General features: G+C 38.4%; 1 protein-coding gene across 4 annotated transcripts in view; it reads left to right on the top strand.

The window, feature by feature from the left end:
• TUNAR (TCL1 upstream neural differentiation-associated RNA) overlaps positions 1 to 21,534 on the top strand; it is a 149,593-nt gene that overhangs the window by 108,852 nt on the left and 19,207 nt on the right. The window contains exons 3-4 of one of the 4 annotated variants that reach the window (XM_065750664.1): positions 12,036 to 12,330; positions 16,002 to 16,110. In XM_065750664.1, coding sequence (XP_065606736.1) covers positions 16,102 to 16,110 — 9 coding nt within the window. In that variant the 5' untranslated portion in view covers positions 12,036 to 12,330; positions 16,002 to 16,101. Of the gene's footprint in view, positions 1 to 11,381; positions 11,435 to 11,702; positions 11,850 to 12,035; positions 12,331 to 16,001; positions 16,111 to 21,534 lie in introns of those variants that run through there. The other 3 variants (XM_065750654.1, XM_065750644.1, XM_065750634.1) reach the window with 3 other exon arrangements.

The raw sequence follows: 21,534 nt of genomic DNA, 5'->3' as shown, positions 1-21,534 counted from the left end.
TGCCCCCTGGACAGGGTTAACTTTTATTAGTTATACATTTTTTAGCATTTTATTTTTGGTCTTGGGAGTATTTTGCCATTTGATTAAATTTCACTGAGGAAATTGGGCAGGATATATTATTTAGTGCAAATAACTTGCCAAGATGCATGGAGAGAATTGGCTTTGGCTGTGATTCTCTAAACTGGACACAAGGAAAAAGTATATTTGAAGGTCTCCTGTGCTCAGGGAGGTGTATGTAATATTTAAAATGAATTTATCTTCATCTGTCAAAGCCCTTTTTGTGCTCGAATTGTGCATGTGAAGAGCTAAATGACATAATGTAACACAATAATGCACTTGCTAGTATACTGGCTTTTTGAGGGGCTGTGTTCAGTTCCTGGGGAGTTTCAAGGGGAGCTGAAGAAGCTCAGAGTCCTTCCCAGGACACACTGACTCTCACAGGATTAGTGAGAGCTACACATAAGCTCTCTGCAAGGGTAGTGTCACCTTCTTATGCAAAAATGACCCTTGGAACAAATTCCATTTTTAACAGTCTGGAGACGAAATATCATACTGCACAGAAAACTGTAGATCCTGTAGTGTTATTAATATCCTAAGCTTTTGAACACACACACACTGACCTCTATTCCTAAAATGTATCTGTGAGTGCTGCGAGTATTTTGTACCATATAAAAGATATTTATTCTTCAAGCTCAACGTATCAGGCAAGTATTTTTATACAAGTAGTGTTGGGCTTTATGGAAAAGGGGTAATTCAGACATTTAAAATGATTTCTAGAGGCAGATCCACTTTGTAGTGGCTAAACATTAAAGTTCTTGATGCTCAACATGATAGTGACAGATTTCATTACCACTTTTTGTTTCTGAAAGCAGCTACTGATATCTGGTGTCTATTTTTTCTCCTACTGCCCACTGTTAAATCTGTCCAGCATTTTAGTAGTCCAAGATGTCTATTCATTTAGCACCAGATCTCTTAAAAGATTTTTCATGCTAGGAACCCAAAATGGGCATGCTAAAAATTCAGAGACCTTGATGAGACTATTTAAAAATTAGATGTGAGCTGAAAACAGGACAGACACTGAGAATTCTGCTATGTTACACCACAAACTCTGTTGCAGTAACAGTGTTGGGGATGGTATCAGTGTACTACATTGGAAAATATATATGTCAGTGGTGGTAACTTCTGGCATAGAAATGTTGCTCTTTACTTTCATATACTGTGATGGTGCAATGGTGTTAGTGTTTCTTCTATTACAGGGGTACTACTTGTGATGCATTTTTAATAGTTTGGCTGGAGAGCAGCTCAGTGCTAGTGGAAAGGCTCTTTAAAGAGCAGTAACCTAGCAGAATGTAGTTCACACAAGAGGGAGATTTTCTTACAGACCTAGAAGTAGAGCTGATGCAACTCAGGATGTCACGTACAGTTGGTGAACTGAATAATAGTCTGGGGTTTCCTCTATAATGCTAAAAGCCCTGTGTTACCAGTTCTCTACCTGAAGCTTTTACAGAGGGAGTGGGGCTGCTGAATGTCCAGAAAGAGAGCTTACCTTTCCTCCTGGGCAACAAAGACAGGAGTTGTCAGCATATCTGGTGCTTATTGACACAGGAACAAATTCTTCCTCTTCACAAATCAGCAGCCAAAGCATCGTCAAAGGGCAGACAATTTTCATGCACATGTAAGCTTAGGATACTTGGATTGCAGCAAAATGCAGAATATGAGTATGGCAAAGGAAGGAGCATACAAATTAAACTCAGTGGTACAGCTTTTTTCAGGCAGCGCCCTGAGCTATCCAGAGACTCCTCCATAGCCAAGGATGTGGGATTTGGTGTATTCCACGTGCCTCAAATGTGAAACGTACTGGGTTGATTTTTTTCTCTCCATGTTTCATATTGTCAATTTATAACACAGATGCGCATTGGCTTCAGGCTCCCTAACAACTGGTCTAAAAGAAAATTGGGGTTACCATTTTTATTTTTTTTTCAGAATGTATTGTTTTCACTGACTGTAAAGGGCTAGATCAAGCTTTGCTACAGCATTATTAATAACTAGAAAGTTTTAAATTCAAGAACCCTGAGTTCTGCAAGATTTGGCATTGCAGGTGGTCAGTATGAGAGATGACAGCTGCACTTTAGATTTTTGCAGCTGGGGAATTTCTTTGTTTTATGCTTGACTAATACTTCGCTGAGTGGCATTCTGGACTGTGATTGGAGTCATCATACAAATAAATGGGGTGTTTTCTTTTTGGCCCTGAAGGAAACAGGCAAGTGTCTGTGTGACATACATTATCTGAGCAAATTCAGAGCCAGCATTACATTGGTATGCCTGTGAGAGTTATGGGTCACAACAGGCTTTTAACCAGCTCATTCTGAGATGGTTTTGGTGACTGTGGTCTCACTGCATAGTGATGCCCAGAGAGACAGGAGCCAGCTGGCAAAAGCCCTCATAAACAGCCTCCAGAATCTATTTTCGTGAGCTTCAGTGGGATTTGAATTAGGTGTTTTAGGCTGAAGTTGCCATCACTTGGTGTCGCTTAATTGGTTCAGCTATTCAAAAGTAGTCACTTACAATTCTTGTAACAGCCTTCATAGTCATATTTTCCAGAGATCAAAGCCCACGTGTTTTTGGCTAAAGAGAGCACTCGTGAATATGTTTATTTCTATCTATGGGATGCTGCATTATTGAATGTTCATTCTCCACATATGCCCCCTGATAATACTGGAAATTACAGAATATTCTGTGGTGCTGGTAAATGCAGCTTTCACATCTGGGAGATTTTGGACCTCTCTAACACATTTTTGAGGGGTGCAGAGACAATTACAGTAGAAATACATATACTGAATTTTCCTTCCTTCTTCCTACCTGCTTTATATCAGCAGAAAGCTTACTTTGCTTTCTGGCATGCTAGAAATTAACAAAGGAAGTACACACACTGTTTTACATTGCCAGAGACTGGCTTATACAACAGATTTTTACTCTGTAAGACAGATTTTGCTGTATTTGTGCTTTTTTCATCTCCCCCTGAGGAGTATTAACTCAGAGCAATCACAAGACACCCATCCTTGACTGCTGCTTCTTGAACTGTTATATCTTCTCTGCTTCTTGCTTCCCTATCTGAAGCTTTTATATATTAATAGGAAAAAGCAACAACCAAAAAAAGTCTAAAGGCTATCTCTTTTCCAAAGATCTTAACTATTGAATGTGAAAAAGCTTGAATATTGAAAACTCTTTTGCTCCTGTAGAATTTGCTTTCAAAAGCTGCATCCTTCCTACTGAAATTAAGAAAAACAGAATGCTCTGTAAAGTGCAATATTGAAATAGGAAGACATACCCCACTTGGAAAGCGCTGAGCTACTGAGAAACCGTAGAAAGATCATGTTTACAGTCGGCTTTATGAGCAATCTCCAGAGCTTGAAGAGATTACAGTGAGATTTTAACAAGGCTGCTGGCATCCATCTCTGGTTTTTCTTACTTAGAAGGCTGAAAGATGGAAGAATGCAATTATTTCCATGTAAGCTAAATTTTAGTGGCAGATTGTGACAAGAACTTTGGTGCTTTCAACTTCTTCATCTCCTGCCAGGAGCACAGGTAAGTGTAAGGGCTTCTCTGTCAGCCGATGCTTTGGGAAGGGAGTGGGGGTCTCAAGGGTCTGGTGTCAAAGGCAAACATGTCTGAGCTGGAGGCAAACTGTATTTCTTAAATGTTAAAAATGCAGTGCTGCATCTTTTCATTTCCTATCTGTCAGCTTACTGAGACACTACTTATAGGGTGAAATATTTCTGTGAAGATATTGTTGCTTTCTGTAGCCAAGATCTGCCTGTCATTTCAAACTAATCCGTAACATACACAATTTTTATATGCATTTATATACATCTGAAAAAGGACATGTAGATAAATGATGCCTACCTAGTGAAGTATCTACATCTAAACATCCTTCTGTCATATTATAATTGCTTCTAGATTGATTACTGTGGTTAAAACAATGTTATCCCTCACGACAGGCATGATAATTTGCATAGAACTAACTTTCTAAAGATGATTTTTGTTGAAGAGCGTTTCCCTGAAAACACAATTTTCCAAGATGAGATCTTTGAGCATACTATGTTTCAGATAATTTCTGCAGCATGGTAGAAAAACAGTGATAAACAGGAAGTTTCCAAGTTCACAACTGGGAATCAGCATCAAAAATACATATTTCTTTCTCTTTCACCCTTGAAAGAATAGTTATCCTCTTTGAGTAATGGTACTGCTATGCCTCTAGAGGTGAGGCTTCCTATTTGCAAACTTACAAAATATCTGAGTGCCATTTAGAAAAAAAAGAACCTCTGTCTATATTAGATTTTGTCTTAATGAAGCTTTTTTTTTTTTTTTACTATCCTGTAGGAATATTTACCTGCTTTAGGAATTATTATTATTATTGAAAGGCAAGGACTTTACATGTTTTACCAATAATATTGTTTGTTTGAATGATTGTAAGGGAAGAGAGTATTTTTAGCTAAAATGTAAATATTCGTTTTTTATTTTTGTTTTAAAATATGATTGTTTACAGAAAGCGGTTAATTTAAGCTGTATTTCCAACCTGGCTGTGATAAATGAAGCAAAGCCTGCTGGCAGACAGAATTCTAAATAAATTTCAAAGAATAATCAGATGTGTAATTAACAGAAGTCTGAGTTATTATCACTTTCTTCTCTGTATAATAATTCTGCATAAAAACTTGAGAAATGGCCCTCATTAAAATCCCACAGCAGATCAGTCTGCAAAAGGGAGGAAAACATTAACATGAAGCATTCAAGATATGCAAATACTATGATTAATTAATTAAACAGAGACCGGCACCAAAAAATGTATGAAGTTATAAGAAAAAGTATTTAAGAAATAAACTAATCTTACAAGGTATGCTTGCACTTTAAAAAAGAAAGGACTCTTCGAAGTCCCAGGTGGATCTATGTTCTTATATTCTGCTTTTATCTTTGTGCTCTGAAGAATCATTCTAAATAGCTGTGCTTTATTCCTCTGTATTCATCTCAGTGGAGGAAATGATTATTTAGGATGGTTTTGGGAGGCTATGGCAGAGAAGGGCTATTGGGGTTTGCTTTCATCCAGTTTTAAGGGGACTTCTGTTGAAGTATAGGGATTTTTAGCCAAAGGTACCTCCACTGAAAGCAAACAGAAGCAAAACAAGAAGCTGAAAACACTTTTCTGAAAACAAAACAAACAAACAAAAGAAAAAAAACCAAACAAACAGGCTCTACAAGCCTTCCTATTGGATACTGGGATTCTGGCAAGCAATGGTGTTTAGAGTAGAAAAGCCAACAGTTACTGTAATCCTGGCTTGTGTCAAATTCCTCAAAATGCATTTATTCAAGTACTGTGGCAATGCCACGCCAATACTCACACTTTGCCTTCTAAAAGTACTTGATAAAATCTAAGGGCTTCTTTGTCTGCTGTGCTGTATTCAGCCCAGTAGGGTCCTGTGTGCACTGTAGTACTGAAGATACAGGTGTAAATCCTATGAATATTCAGGTTATATTACTTTTATTAATTCTTGGAAGTTAACACAGGGAAGGAAATCTCCTCCTCTTGTTTCGAATCCAACTATAAAAACAAAAAAACAAAAATTTTTTTTTCTGTTATGAAATAGTAATGTCATGTAATAGACACCCAAGAGCTTAACAAAACTGTAGTAAGACTAATTTAGCCAGTGCCTGTCTAATCCTTCATTAGCATACTATTATGTATTTTGCCCGGTGGGTATATTGCCTGTTGAGAAATAATGTGAATATTCAGCAGTAAGAAGTGTTGCAGTTTAACTTACTGGAGAGCTTTTTTTTATCATGGATGAACATGCTTATGTAGAAAAGCATTTCAGGCAGATGATCACCCTTGGGATTCAATGAATTCATGCATTGCATGTCCTATCTGCATGCGGCTGTACAGCAAGATTACTGTTTTCCTAACAAGATTCCAGCTTGAATAGATACACAGCAAGTGTGCCACTGCCTCTCAGAAGACCCTACCTGTCTTTAGGAGCTATTTAATGTACACATGAATAAGATTTATTTAAGTAGAATTCCAAGTGCAAATCTGTCTGCATTTGGTGCAAGAGGCTGAGTGCTTTTTAGGTTGTGTTAGTGTTCACTGAACAGAGCTGGTCCTCTTCCCATAGAAATCAGGGCGGGCTTTAGAACCCAGGTCAGAGGAGGAGGATCAGACCACTTGCTTTTGTGTGCAACTTCAATTCAGTATTGATGACCCAGAAAAGAAACGCAAAATGCTGTTCCTTGCTTTCAAAAAATCACTGTATTTTATGTCAAGATATCACTTTTTATATCTTTTGGGATTAATCATTTATATTTCACTTGGATGATAAGAAATTCATTTCAAAACAGGTTTTTCTTTTTCTAAAGTGTGTTTATTTCTTGCAGCGAATATGGCTGTTCTACTCACTAGGTATCCACATTTATGGGCATGCATTTTTGATACAGATATATTGAAATGCTATTTTTAATCCTAAAGTGACGTAAGGAAGGGAGTGTGACATTACCAGTACGTGTAAATTTAAACTGCAGCTAACTCTGCCATGGGGAGGTATTGCTGTGTATCTACTGCTACTAGCTACACTGATGGAAAATATCATTCAGCCAGAAAATGTAAGATGTTTACTTTTCTGTAAATGAAAGTAGAACCACAGAATCGTTAAGGTTGGAAAGGCCACTAAGATCTAGTCCAGCCACAGATTAACCAATAGAATTAGATCCATTAAAATTTATTTCCAACTAACTTGTGAACGTATGAGCAAACCCAACAATTAGTGACCACAATCTGTAACCTTCAATCTTTTGTCATTCTGTTAGAGTTTAAACTGGAGGAAAGTGGAATTTATTTAAAAATGAAGAACAGCAGATTCAAACATTTTGTATTTTACTGACTGTGCTTACCATTGGCTGTACTTCTTTCTTACTGACACATGTTTTTGCCAGCTATGACATCCTAGCCAGATTTGAACAGATGGAAAGTAGAGAAAAAATGAGACCAGTTGCATATAAGATATTGAAAATGATTGTAGTAATAATATAATGATAAAATGATAATTGTAATATATTGAACGTATGTTAGAAAGATTTTTTAGGAATGCTAAGTATAGTACAAATAAATGGAACTATGTGTCTATGTTTTGTCATGCATCTAGGTACTGGTTTTGAAATAAGCTATATTTCTTATGGCCAGATTAATTAATTGCTGATGATGATCTGAAAATGAGTTCACAGAAGCTCAAATTCTCGTGCATGCATTATATGGTGTTTAAACTAAAAAGGCAAGAAATCAATTCCATTGTTTGTGCTGCAATTGACTGAATAATAATTGACACACAGAAAATTGAAAGGTCAAAATGAGAAACATTTCCAGAAAATTTATTTGCAAATAGTTTTCGCAGGCTCTTAATTAAAATTTAGAACACAATTTAATTATGCCTTTTATTTCATACTCAGTAATCTCCAAGATCTGCTAATATCTTTGCATTTATGTCAAAATTACTGCATCCTTTATATACAGCATTACTTTTAAAATTGTAATTCAATTCTCAGGTGGCCATCAGTGAAGGAACAGTTTTTATCAAGCGTTTGATTGGGACGAAGGCCAGTGTTTTGGTAAAAAGTGCTCTTTCACTTGCTTCCAGTGGCAGTATCTGGGTGAGCTGGGGAGAAGGATTCCCATGTCACTCAGCTGAGAGTCCACAGGGATAGCCCTCAGGACTGCCCCCAAGAAGCAGCTTCCGTGTCCCCTGAAGGGACAACACCAGTTGTCCCTTCACAGAGGGCTGGTGGTGACTGGGTCCTGGCTTGCCCTCTATCGTTCTTAGGCTCATAGGACACTCATTTTCTCAGAGGGTAACAGTACAGTTGAAAGGATAGAAAAGTGGGAATAAGATAAATAGTGAACGGAATAGGGACTGAATCTATGCATTACTCAGCCTTTTGAATGCATAATAAGAAACGTTTATATGAGATGAAATTCAAGTGAGAGAAAGATGCTGTACTTGCTTTCAGTAAGAGGCTGAATGCTGTCTAAACAACTTTGCATTTTATAAGAAGTCATATAAAAACAATTATGCAACTATTTACATCTCCAAGCCCACCTCTGTCACCATTTCTGTGAATAATCTGATGCCAGTTTGCTTTTGTTTTGAAATCACCAGTTGTTGACAAATTTCCTTTCTCTGGTTGTTTCATTTTATTGCTTTGTCCTTCAGCTGCCCTTGCCTAGCACTTCTTATTAAATTTGCTCTAGTATGGTACTCTAGCACTGTTTAGTATTCCTCATTATAAAAATAAAGTACATAACAATGTACATTAAGGTATTAATAATTTGTTTTCAGACTTAAAATTTGTACTGAGGAGGATAAAATAGGGGAACCAGTATGAATGATGGCAAATGGGGAAAAGAGGAAACAGTCAGAGCTTACATTGAAATAAATGTGTTTACTGTACATATGGTGAAAAAATGTTAATGTAGACACAATTTCTTTGTAAGAATTCAGAAAATCTCTCCCTCTTTCTCTGTTGACTTAGTCTAAACATTCATAACTTTTCCAGGCTTGCACCTTTCCCAAGCATATGCTTCTCTGAATCTCTTCTTTATGCGTTTCTCAGGTATTGCTTACCTGAGGTCTTGTGCTAACTTCCCTTTTCTATTTCGTATTTCATAAACCATGATAGTCTCATTTTTTTTCTTTTGCTCTGAAGTCATCTTCTTCCCCACGTTGGAAGGATTTCTCAGTCATGTCAGACATATATCCCCTGAGGTATTTCACCTTCTCTGTTCTGTAACCTCATTTTGACCAGGAAAGGGAAAAGAAACATTGAGACAGTTTGCAATCCTACCACAGGAGCTAGATGAAACAGTTCCCCCTTGTTTCCCTGGTTCTACATCATTGCAACTCAGTTCCCGAGACAAACACTCTCTTTGGTACCTTTTCTTTTTGTGTGCATTAATGTTCATCCCTATAAATACATAATTTCACACTCACCATTCTGTGGTCAGTGTCTGACAAAGTACTCCCTAAAAAGAGACAGATGAGTAGAAACAGAAGTTTTTAATCTAGAAAGGGAAGAGACTGAAAAGAGATAATGAATTTCAAACACAAAATCTAGTTGCAAGGAGGAATGGAGGAGCTTTTTTCCTTGATCTTTGCAAATAGGACAAGAAATATTATGTTTAACTTTGCAGCAATGGAGATTAGAAATACTCTTTTTATAGTTGCAGTAGCAAGGCACTAAAATAAATTGCCTTTCAAAACCATGGAGATTCTTGAAAGGAGTCTTGTAAGCACTGGTTTGAAAGTCATTTCCCAAGACTAACGTGGGTGATGAATCCTGTGTTGAGACAGAGATGGGTTAGCTCTCCCTCAGCCCTCCTGTTTGCTATTCCTCAACACTTCATTGCAGGCATGTAAACTTTTGGGCTGAAGGGAGCAATGTCAGATATGAGCTGTGATGCACAACAGAATACATTATTAACATCAACCATTGCTATGGGAAACCTTTCTGGATTTATTCCTACCCAGCAACAAAGAGGAGGTACTATGAGAGGTGGTTAGAAGTAATGTCCAAGGTGTTAGAAGTGATTAAAGGGCAGTGAACAAAGCGAAATTAGTTTGTCAGTGATCGTATAAATGAGGAACCGACTGTGTTTATTAACAGTGTTTTTTAATCTAAGGTTAGTATGCTGTGGTGACTTAAGAGAAGTATTTACATGAGAGTAGGTGAACTATAGAATCTTTTCCCTGTAAATACCCTGCTGTATCTTCTTGATAGGAGACTGAATGACCTTCATTTACTAAATCAATACAAAAATTCCCATATTTCTCTGTAAGCTGTGCCAGGGAGGATGAAATGAATGCTTGTATCTGTAGACATACTGAATGAACTCAAAATGTTCTGTGGTCTGCATCATATAGCAGCTCTGCTAAATGATCTAATGGACATTTCTGAAGTTTGAATATTCAAGAAAATATGTTGTTCCACTTAGAAAATGCAGCTGAACTGTAGATCTTGCTTCATAAAGTACCAAGGCAGCATGGTGGAGCTAAACTGCTATCAGAAAAGTTATTCATTTACTTAAGATATCTTGTTCCCTTCTCACCAAAACCCAGTTCTCTTCATTTGGATAGTACACAAGCTGTAGGTTGAGTTTTTCAAGGGGAGAGTCATCTATTTATGCTACTGCCAACTAAGACGTTTCTCAGGACCTTGCCCTTTAGCTTGTCCTATCACTACCACAGAAATAAAGAGCTGATGTAGCTCAGATCTTTGACAGTAATCACATTTGAGTAGTTTGGCCAAGATCTGATGTTACACTTAGTACCATGTCCCAGGGGGAGAAATTTTGAGGTATTTTCATTTATTACATCTTATTTGGTCAATGAGAAGACAGCTTAGTCAGTGTTGAGCAAATGCCATGATCTAAGGACTTACCCAACATGAAAGCATAAGAGCAATGGCTTGCTATGGAAGCTGTTGTTTCAGAGATTTTTTTCAGGCTCTCAACCAAAGAAGTAAGCTGAAACTCTGCCACAAACTGCATTGGTCAGCATCCATCTACTTGGCTTTGCAGGAATCCTTCACCATTCCTCTGGGGCCAACGTTTGCAAAGCTCGAGGAGGAGTCCCTCGGAGCAAGCACCCATTATCCTGCCTCTTTTATGGAACAGAACTAAATGGTGTCATTGCTACTTTTCTCTCCTGTGAGCAAATTAAACACAGCATCAGTGAAAGCAATGGAAAGTGTGTCAGAGAGCTCCATTTTGCAGTCTCAGAGATACACACATCCAGGCAATTCCTCTGAATAGCATCTCTGGCTTAACCTGTACCCTTTTTGTCACAGGAACATCTGCTCTGTCTGAAGAGCAACATGCTGAAGAGGTCAGAAATAAGTAGCACATTTGCCCTGTTGTCACAATGCTTATGTGGATGCTGTTAGACCCATCCACTGACACAACTTTGGGAGCCGCTTATTGCAATGCCATCTCCTCCTGGAGAAGCAGGGGGTTAAACCGGCGCCGCTTTCCAGCAGGGAAGCACCGCCCGCTCCAGCTGTGCCGGGGGTTCCCAGGGCTGCCCCGACCCGATTCGGATCTGCACAAGGAGGGGACAGCCACCCTCTGCTCCCTGCTGCATTAGTAGATTTCACCCTCTCCTCTCAGAGCATCCCCGGGGACGTCTGGGAGATCCTGGGGAGAGCTGCGAGCCCGAGGGGAGCAGGGGGAGGAAGCGGGCGGGGAGTGAATCCCCTCTCCGCTGTCGCTGCCGAAGCCGTACGGAGCTGTCGGTGTGGCTCCCCAGAGTTAGTTGCTCAGCAACCAGAATCAATTAATATGCTTTGCAGAAAGTGCAGGGGAAGCCCGAGCTGCTGTCAGCGAGAAGGCAGGAGACTGAGGGTAAATCAGGATCGCACCCGAGCCTGACACCCCTTCAGTGCCACCCCATCCCCTCCAACCTCCCGTTAGCGACTTAGCCCTCTTTTTCTTTTTCTTTTTCTTTTTTTTTTGGCTTAGTGCGTGTGTTCCCAAATCCTTCAGACAAAGCAGCTCCTCGCTTCAGAACTCCCCTGCTTCGAGGGTTTTGCTTTTAGATCTCATTTGTGTTGTGGGGTTATTTGTCAGTCTTTCTCCAGCACTCCTCTAGTTTAACGTCTGTGCTTGCTGTGAAGGGAAAGGGACAGATGATGCTTTAGTCAGATGGTTTAAGAGATTGCTCTGGATGAGGAGGGTTGCTTGGTAGCACACAGTTGAACGGTGGTATTAAAAAGGCATCATGTGTGAATTGGGAAAGTTTTTGTCTCCTCTATTACAGGTAATCAGTTCTGCATATCTGAGACTGAGGGTATAGTTGTTAAACATGTAAACAATAGAATAAATTAGGATTTGGGTTTGGTTGTTTTATTTTATTTATTTATTTATTTCCATGTTCTGCATAGCAATTTCAGGGCTTCAATAAGGTATTCTTTTTATTTCTTCCTTTCTTTGATTGTCTTTGGAGTCCCTCTGATGACGCCACGAATCTTGGAATGAAGAACTTCTTCGAGCTGATTGGAAATGGCATTGCAGAGCTGAAACTTAACTGGAGGAAATATATCTCACGAAGAAGGAAATATAATGCACTTTAACGATCTGACTTCTGGTGAAAAATTCAAGCCTAGAGAAAACTTGTCCGCTTTGTATGGAAGAATGGGTTGGACAATTTTCTTCAGTTCCACAAGATATCTGAGTGCCATGCTGAGCTTGATCTCTGCAGCATGCTCTGTGCTTCTCATCTCTTCCTGATGCACTGCATGGTAAGGCCTTTTTTTTCCCCTTAATATTAATATTTCTACAATGGCAAGAGCTGAAAATGCTACCAATAGCCAAATGAAAACTGAAAAAATACAAAAAACCTAACAAAAGAAGGCTTGTCAGTATGGTTGTTTTTCAGGAGCAAGTGTCCTGATTACTGCAGTAGCTTTGTAAGATCATTTCTGTCATTTTCCCTTCCTTTTTGTCTGTGTGTTTGCGTGTGTGTGTTTGTGCATACCTGTGTTATCAGCTGCACTTGCACTGGAACACTGGTATGTTTCCAGGCTAAAGGATGTTTTAGAAATTTCTCTAATATTTCTATTTTCCCTCCCTCCATTCCCTGTCTCCTGCCTCCCCTTCCTATCTGTCACTCTAGGGTTACGGTGCTACACTTTCCCTGCACTTCAGTTGTGTACTGACCACTGGAAGGGAAAAATAGGGAAAATAGATCCTGTAGTAACATAGGAACAGTAATGAATCCACATTACCTGAATAAACAAAAGCTATAGAAGGGTTTACAATGCCTGCTACCTAATGTAAGATCTGCAGATACGGAAGATTTACTTTTATTTCCCTCTATGGGAAACAGGTATCAAATGCAGAATTGGATGCTGTGTTTTAAATACAGGGGGAGGCAAAAACTTTTATATATCTGAAAGTAAAAAAATGGCCAGCATAAGTTGTGACAATGCTACTTTTGATGACCTAAGTCACAGCAAAAGTAAGCAAACCTACTAAGTGATGGTCTTGCATCAGGTAATTTCTGTCATTTTCTAGCTGGGTGTTGGAAATGATTATAAATGAATTAAATGAATGTGGTAAGATTTTGCTCGTCAACAGCTGTAATGTGTTTTCATCTTCCTGGGTGAGAGGTGGTAGGGGAATGCAAAATGATGTTATAAACTAAATATTCAACTCACTACAACTCAGGATCACTATCAGGAAATTGACAAGCAGATCAGAAATTATAAAGTGAGTGTACTGAAATGGAAGAACATTTTAGATTTCCAGAAAGCCTAGTTTCTTTGGATTCCTGTTTCAGAAGCACAGGATAGAGCAAAAAATGTAAGAATGCTGATGGTAAATACATTTTCTTCTCTGTTCTGGTTGGTCAGTGAGTTTGAAGTGGGAAAGGCGGCTGTACCTTGAGGAGGAAACAAAGGTGAGGGCCTTCCCCTACTTTGAGGGTGATCTCCAGCGAATCCTACTGGCTTTGAGAGGGGTTGAAATGGGTGAGAAGCAGGTTTGAGTGGCAGTGGTCGTGGGCTCCCTAGCTGTGGATGGAGCTGATGAAGTTCTGGCTGCAGGTACAGAGAGTGGGACAGATAAAAAGAGCTGAAGCAAAACTCTGAGACAGGCCAGCCCAAACCAGCACTCATGAACTTAGAATAAGTGCTTAAATTTTACTGAAGAATCAAATAATGTCATAGATCCTGATACTTCCCTGGTAGTAATGTAATTTTTAAAGAGAGAATGGCAGTGCAGTCTTTTCAAGCCACTACAGCAGGAGGAAACAGATGACGCAAATATACTCCTGTAGTGTGTCAGTTTTCAGATAGCATTCAGAGGAAATAGACATGATTTTAAGAATAAAGGTTCTAAGTATACATATACACATACAATGAAATATTTTTTTTTCATATTGTGCTATTTAAAATGCACAAATATTTTGAGAATCAAAAACAACTAAGGAAGGATAACGTAACTTGTAGATGTCCTCTTCCAGTCTTCCCTGTTGGAAGGAGCTCTTGGTTGTGGAGGTGGTCTCCCTATCTCTTTATGTGAACAAGGACTGCATACAGAATTCAAATTTCTCATTGCAAATCTCCCCTTAGATCAGAAGGTCTACTTCAATCAATGGGACAACTCATATGAGTAAGAACTACTCATGTGAATAAATTAGGAAAGATTTTATAAGACCAGTCTCTCTGATTGTCATGGCAACAGATTTATTAGGCTTCAGGCATAATTTGTATTTCTCTTCTAAACAAAATCAGTTTTTGTTTTACCCATGTGTATCCTTTAGTCTTGCAATTAGGACAAGAGAAATAGGTCAATTACATTCTTGAAGATCATACAACTGTACAGACACATTGTTAGGGAAAAATTATCAGAGTATGCAAAGTTTACTTTTATTTTTTGTCTCCATAACCAAGATGAGTGCATTTTTAATAGAAACACTCAGTGTCTTATTTTTTATGTGATTCTGTTAATACTGTTACTAGGTATTCTTGTGAACAGCTCTGGAAACTCATCAAAAACAAAGATCTTTTAAATTCTCACTGAACCTATAGAACTATTCACTATTAATGAGTACAAGGAGACTTAACCGAGCTACCTACTAGGTTACATGCATTCATTCTTTTAGTCAGTAAATAACATTCAGCCCTTTACTACACCCAGAAGCATATTTATCTGCAGGAATAGAAGCAAGATGAAGTGATAATTATAGCAAAATATAGATATCTATATTGTCGCAGAAGACATTAAAACTTCAGAGTATTTTTCCACCATGCAATATTTCTCGTAAATATCAATATTATTAGGATATGTGTTACATATGAAGTAATATTTCCTTCATTGTACATTTTAATTAACAGTTCTTTTTTAGAACACAGTGTACAAGATTTTTTTTTGCACTAGCTCATGCATTGTGGAAGAAAGAAAAATACTAGAAAATGCAAGAATAGCAACCTTCAAAATACTCTAATGCAGCAATAGGTTTGTTTCATTAATCCCCAAAATAACAACACATATATAGCACGATTCTTTTCTAAGGAGTGTGTGATTTTGAGAAAGAAGGCTTTGTTCATGATGATCATTGTTTTTAGCAGACATTTCCGTCAGTGATGTACTGGGACAGAGCTCTTTCTTTAATGCCATTTTTCATCATTTACTTTTAACAGTCATATAACAACTGTATTTGGCTGTCTGTGAATTCTAAAGTAAGTGAAAGTGAATTCCCTTTCTTTTAGGTTACTATTCAATAGGGGTCTGATGCCGAAAACATACATATTTAATTTCGATCCACTGCACTCTTTCATTAGATAAACTATGTGAATTAGAGCTTGAAGTGTCTGTATTATCAGGGTAGTTACACTGAGTAATGGAAATACTTTCCATATTTGCAACAACTATTTCTAGTTGAGAAAAAAGTACTTTAATAATACATAAGAAGTTCCTGTACCTGGAATGCCTTGAGTGATTTTAATTCAAGAAAACCCTGAGGTTTTGCTAGGCCCACAAAAATAATTTAAAAAATCTGAATCTTAAGGTTTTACTGTTAAAAAATAAACACGGAAAGAAAATATCCATCTGATGAGAAATTTCTATTGAGCAGCACCATTTTTTTCCACAAACCAGGATAAGAAATTGAAAAGGCAAAATTATATAAAAAAAAAAACAACTCTAAAATCTCATATGTATAAAAATACTGATTTCAAACAACACATTCCATTTCAGCTTTGCTATTTAGATTCTATCTTTTTTGTAACAGGAAATGCCATAGATAATGTTTTTTCTCAGTGATGAACTGCAATATTTAAATTCTTTCTTTTTTTTGGCCAGGGAAATATTTTGTTGCATTTTAAAAGAAAAAACAAACAAATAAGCAAACAAACAAACAAAAAAAAAGATTTGTCATAGCTGTCCCAATATTTATTGTCTCTTACAGGTCAGCTCTTTAATTGCAAGCTCCCCGAAGGGCCATCTTCAGCACTACCCATTGCATAGCTCTATATTGCTGATACTGAACAGCAGTTCCTACCAGCTCTATGGTAGATGTAAGTTCTGATTGCAATTCCCTCTTTTAACTATTGCAGTGCCTTTGGTAAAGAAAAGGCCTCTATTTTGCTGTGAGTTTTACAGATAACAGGGGAGGTAGTTTCTACTACAAAATCCTTTGAGAGGCCTTCCAAGTGCATGCAGGCAAGGGGTAGAATTAATCGAGTATTAATATCTTTATTAAATAGATAAGGAACTGAGGAACAAAAGACTGCCCAAGGCTATACTGTCAGGGAAGAGTTCTCAACTGAACCCAAATGTCCTCATTCTCAGTTCATCACTGTCCCTGCAAGGTTGTTCTTCATTTTCATCATTTTTTGCTTAATGACTTGCGTTTGGACTTTTAAGTTAATACTAGTTGAAGTATCAAATGTGAAAGGGAATTACTGATGCATACTTCCTTTCCAGTGTAACACAGTTGTCCTAAAAAATTCTTTTTTCTCTCCTGAGCTGTTCTGTTTGAATGTAACTTTTAATTATGTAATTGACTTACTATATGGGGGAAAGATTAAGGAATAGATTAAACAGCAATTTCTATATAGTAATGTCCAAAACGCCCCATGAAGACTAAGGTGTGTACATGTGTATATATCTGTTTATGCTGCCTGGATTTAATGATAGCTCTAGGGCTCTGGAGTAGTTTTGAGGACGCTTGGTAAATGAATGAGATTCAAATACAGGAAAAAAGAACACCCTTAAAACATAAGAAGTCTGATAATTGTTATCCAAAATTCACATAGATAAATATAAAGTAGAACTTGTGCAAAAAAATGACACAGAGAATATGATATCTAACAGTGATTCTTAGTAATGCCAGTCTGACTCCTCTGTCCAAGATAACCTCTCAGCTTTTCATCCACTTTATGAAAAAGAAATAGCTTGATAAGAGTACTTAGCTGGTAAAACTGCATCAGCATTTGGGGAGGACATTCTACTCTGGCATCCTAATACAAATCCTAGAAAATTTTGTACATATTCTGTAGAAGGAAAAGTGTTCTGCCAACGTGCCAGTTTTGGAGTGAGTTTTACAGCAGAAAGTCCCAGAAACTTAAGCAGAACAGAGGGGAGCAGACACTCCTTGTACAACTCCTGGTGTGACAACCTCTGGATACTGATGGGTGCTGTACTTCCCCAGTGAATGTAAAAGAGTATGAAAGTTGGTTAAATGCAGCACTTCCTCACTTTGCATTGAGAAGAGCTTTTAAAATACATTCCAATGCATCAAGTATACTCTTATACCTTTCCAGACTTTAATTTTTTTTGGCTTACAATGTAAAAAGGTTGGAAATAAACAAATATCTTAATCAGTAAATACTCCATTATAGTGAGCAATTGCATAGCCTCCTTCAGTACAGTGATGTCCAATGGACAGAACTCAGGGCAGCCACGAGGAGCACATGCATTCCTTATCATCAGCAGCAATGGTCCAGAGTCATCCCCAGCTAGCCCCAGCCCTCCTTCCTATGTGTAGATGCAGTAAAAGAGATTCTGAGGGGCTTTCCCATTTAGAACAGAAATGTTTTGCATTTTGATTTGGATATTAACATATATAAATGTGTTTTAACTTCAAACACACAGGTGTTTAAGAACTTTTCATATGTCCCATAATTCTTTTTTAAATGTCAGAGTCTAAGAGATCCAAATACCTTTAAGGATATGAACACGGGGTTTATGACATTTACATATTTCCTACAACAGGAAAATAAATCTAATGATTATGATGGGGTAATTTTTGAACTTTGACAGGAAAGGTGGATTTTAGCTGGCCAGGGAATACGAGAGAATTGCATAAAATTTTATGCAGTGTAAGATCCTCAAAAAGAAGAGGCTTGGTGAAAAGAGTTGATTAGCCAAAGGGGTCAGTAGATATTGATGCAATGTGACTGCAAATTGAGTCAATAATGTCTGGTGCAGTTCTTTCTGAGAAAAAGAATGGGGCAATGCCTGTCCCTTCCTTATTTAAGCTTGACAGTAAGCAGCAGTGTGACTAGAAAACAGTCTTTGCATAGTCTCTTACTTGCTTAATATGGAAATGATTGAAGTGCATATCTTTAACATCTGACTCCTAAAAATGTGTGATTTACCACTTTATGATGAATAACTTCGGATACTGAAAATCATCATATTCTTCTTCAGGTGATATTGTGTTTTATAGTTGTTGAGAAAAAACAGGACTTCACTTTGACATGTGACACTTTGACTAGCAATAGTCTGCAAAGAGAGGTGATACTGAACTATGTTAAGAGGACTGGAAACATCCTTTAAGGAAGGCAAGTTCAGTGCTTGAAAACTAAGTCATTTAACCTGTTGAGATCTATGGCCTGTGTATTGTTGGGATTTGTTTTTTACTTTGCATCTAAACCAAAAATTGCTCAAAAAGTTTTGATTCAGATATTCATAGAAAAAACAAACAACAAACACATTTCACTGACTATAGAATCAGTAAAATAATTAATAGAAGAAGAAAGGATTTTGGAAAAGATTTTAAAGTATTTGTGAATGTGGTTTTTAATGGATGACTGCTAAGACCCTTAGTATATACTGTTTCTGCGCAGCTGAACATAGTGCTTATTTTGTGTCTCTTTTTATCAAAGCTGGAAATTCAAGCTTTCCTTTGGAAGAACCATCCGTTCCACCAATGTCCTTTCTGTTTATGTTGGGTTCACAAGTTTTTGTTAAGTAGCAGATGCTTTATGTTAGAACAAGGTGCTCTGGAGCTTAGCACAGCTGGATGTTTTCTCTGCTTTCTCAAAAATCTGTTATGAAAATGTGCAACAATGCTCAGGGTGTTTCAATGTGTCATGTCACTAAGAGCATCCTGAGTGTGAAATGTGATTTATCTTTTTATTATGGTTTTAAAAGGAGTGGTATATTCTGTTGAGGAAGGGTTTGTCCATTACCTTGACTCCTGACTGTGATTCCTCAAGTCTTACATCTGTTCCTTGCACTTTCTTAATAAATTTTAAAGGACTGTTGGTATCAGAATCACACAGAATTGTAGGGATTGGAAGGTACCTCTAGAGATCATTTAGTCCAGCCCCAAAATCAATCCCAAAGATCTGAAATGCAGAAAGACCCGCAGAGCATCTGTTGCATTCATGCATGCTCAACACAAAATAATTCCAATCCTGCTCACTGAATTTTAGAAAGCTAGTAAAAGACCACAAGTTACACATGCAATGTTTCTCAAGAGAGGATGAATGAAAAGCATCACTAAAGCATTATGTCCTTAATAATACTAATAAAGTGGACACGACAGATATTATTTATAAAATCCTGCAATCAGATTATTTTCCAATTTCTAACCAGGATTTCAGTGTACATACGAGTATGCACAGAGGACAGATCAATTGGACATCAGAGCTTTTAGCATCAGAAGAAGTTCTGCACCCTGCCTCACACCTTGTTCTCACCCACGGCCCTTCTCTGGAGCCTCACCCGGAGGTGTACAGTTCTCCTGCAGAAATCAAGTTTTGCTTGAGAGAGTCTTTCTTGATCCCTGCAAGTTAAGCAAGGGATTAGTACCTGATGTAAACAGAATCAATAAGAAATTTCCTTTGTAAGACAAGGAAACCTTGACATCAGTTCTTCAGTGGTACATCTCAAACATTTTTATGAAGTTGCATGGGTTACCTTGTATCTTAAGAATTCAGTAGCATATACTCCTTGTTCACACATACCCATCAGGTGCCTGTCCAGGCTCATCCTCCCTTGGCTTTCTGTGTCTACCTCAGCCCATGTGGACACACATCACTAATACCCATGGCAGTGTGTCTGGGTACAACTGTCCATTGTGTATAAGCTGAGCCTCTCTCCCCTGTGGTGCATGAACCCATTCCAGCTGCAAGACCAGCACACCTGTGATTATGCTGTCTGTCCTGCTCCCTCGGATTCTGATCTCTTCTCCTCTGTGATTTACAGCTGATTATTCCTCATCCTTGGGTGGCACTGCTAAGAACAGGTCCCTCAGCCGTATAAATGATGTGTGCGAAAATGATGTCTCCTGGGAAACTGTATAAAACAGGCAGTGCTCCTTGCCAGACACTGCCATGTCTCACTTTCTGCCTTGGTCTACAAGCTCTGACAATATGGTTTTGCAGCCTACATTTGTCATAGATCCTCTCTACTTCCCACTGATAAGTCCAAAATCTGTGCACAGGAGTAAACTTTCACGTGAGTGTTAGCACAGAATAACTGCTACTGCTTTCAGAAATAGAATCTACTGATAAGCAATGAGGTAAGATGCTATGGATAGTTGATTTCATAAGAGAATTGAAAGCAGGTGGGACTTTTCCACAGTGTGTTGCACATGAGCACATGTCCTCTGTGCCAGGGTGAGAACTGCCTTCCTACTAGGTACTGACACAGCTGGAGTGAATTGAGGAGCCAGAAAATCTGCCCTTCAGATTGACCCCATTGTACCAGCTCCCCACGGACACACATGGCTGGGCTGATGCTGCTATCTGCTTCACACCTACGTCTCCCCAGTCTTGAGGTGCAGTGTTTCATCCCTTACTCTGCTTACATAAGATGTAAAGGTGCTGAGTTCTCCCAGAAATCAGGTTACAATCACTGTGTGTTTCAGTTTCCAGATCTGTTCAGCAGGGCCACTGAACCTTGCTTGTGTGTCCCAAGGTGAGGATTATCTGTTAATGTTTGTAAAAAGCTATGTAAATGCTCTGTATCATGCTGACAGGTCAAGTACTGCATTGCTCACTGACTGCTTCTCCTGGCAGCATAAGATATATGCCAAACAATGTCTGTGCTTTCAGCCGATGTTCACTGATCTATCTTGACTGGCTTAACCCTCTCAGGATTTGGCCCTCCTTAGCCTGCTGATAGGTGATACAGCACAAATATGCAAGGCTGCTGCTTCTCCACATAACCTTGAATACAATAAATACATCGGTATGCTTCTGCAGGGCCATTAACTCACAGGAAACCATTTGGTTCTCCTGAAAGAGAAGGAGAAAGTTGGAAAGTTAAGAAGGGAGCTGGAGCTCAGACTCCTGCTAGCTGTGGGCAGGAGGGCAGCAGTAGTAGTCGCTTCTTTAAACTGTTGGCAAGGATCAGTAGCTAGTTTCACTGGTTGAATCACCATGTACATGATCCTAGTTACCAGCATTACACATGGATTTTTATGTTGATTTTTGGATTTGATTTAATACTTTAATTATCTTTCATGCTTTTGCAGTGAAGGTCATTTGCCACTGATCTTTGCTGTTGTCTCTGTGCGTGTATTTACGTTTTCCCAATCTATGAGGGCTGCTCCGAATGTAATGCCTCCTTGTTTTATTATGTTTGCCCACAGATTCAGAGGAGGATGTTGGTGATATGGTAGTAAAGGCTGAACATTCTCATCAATATTCTGTTCTTTTTTTTTTTGTTTTTGCCATTCAACAGGTGGCAGCAGAGGGGCAATC

The sequence above is a fragment of the Cyrtonyx montezumae genome, unplaced genomic scaffold (assembly GCF_038088225.1).
Source record: "Cyrtonyx montezumae isolate F1298 unplaced genomic scaffold, pur_monq_1.0 scaffold_10, whole genome shotgun sequence".
Classification (NCBI taxonomy): Eukaryota; Metazoa; Chordata; class Aves; order Galliformes; family Odontophoridae; genus Cyrtonyx; species Cyrtonyx montezumae.
This window is presented reverse-complemented; position numbering and strand designations above follow the sequence as displayed.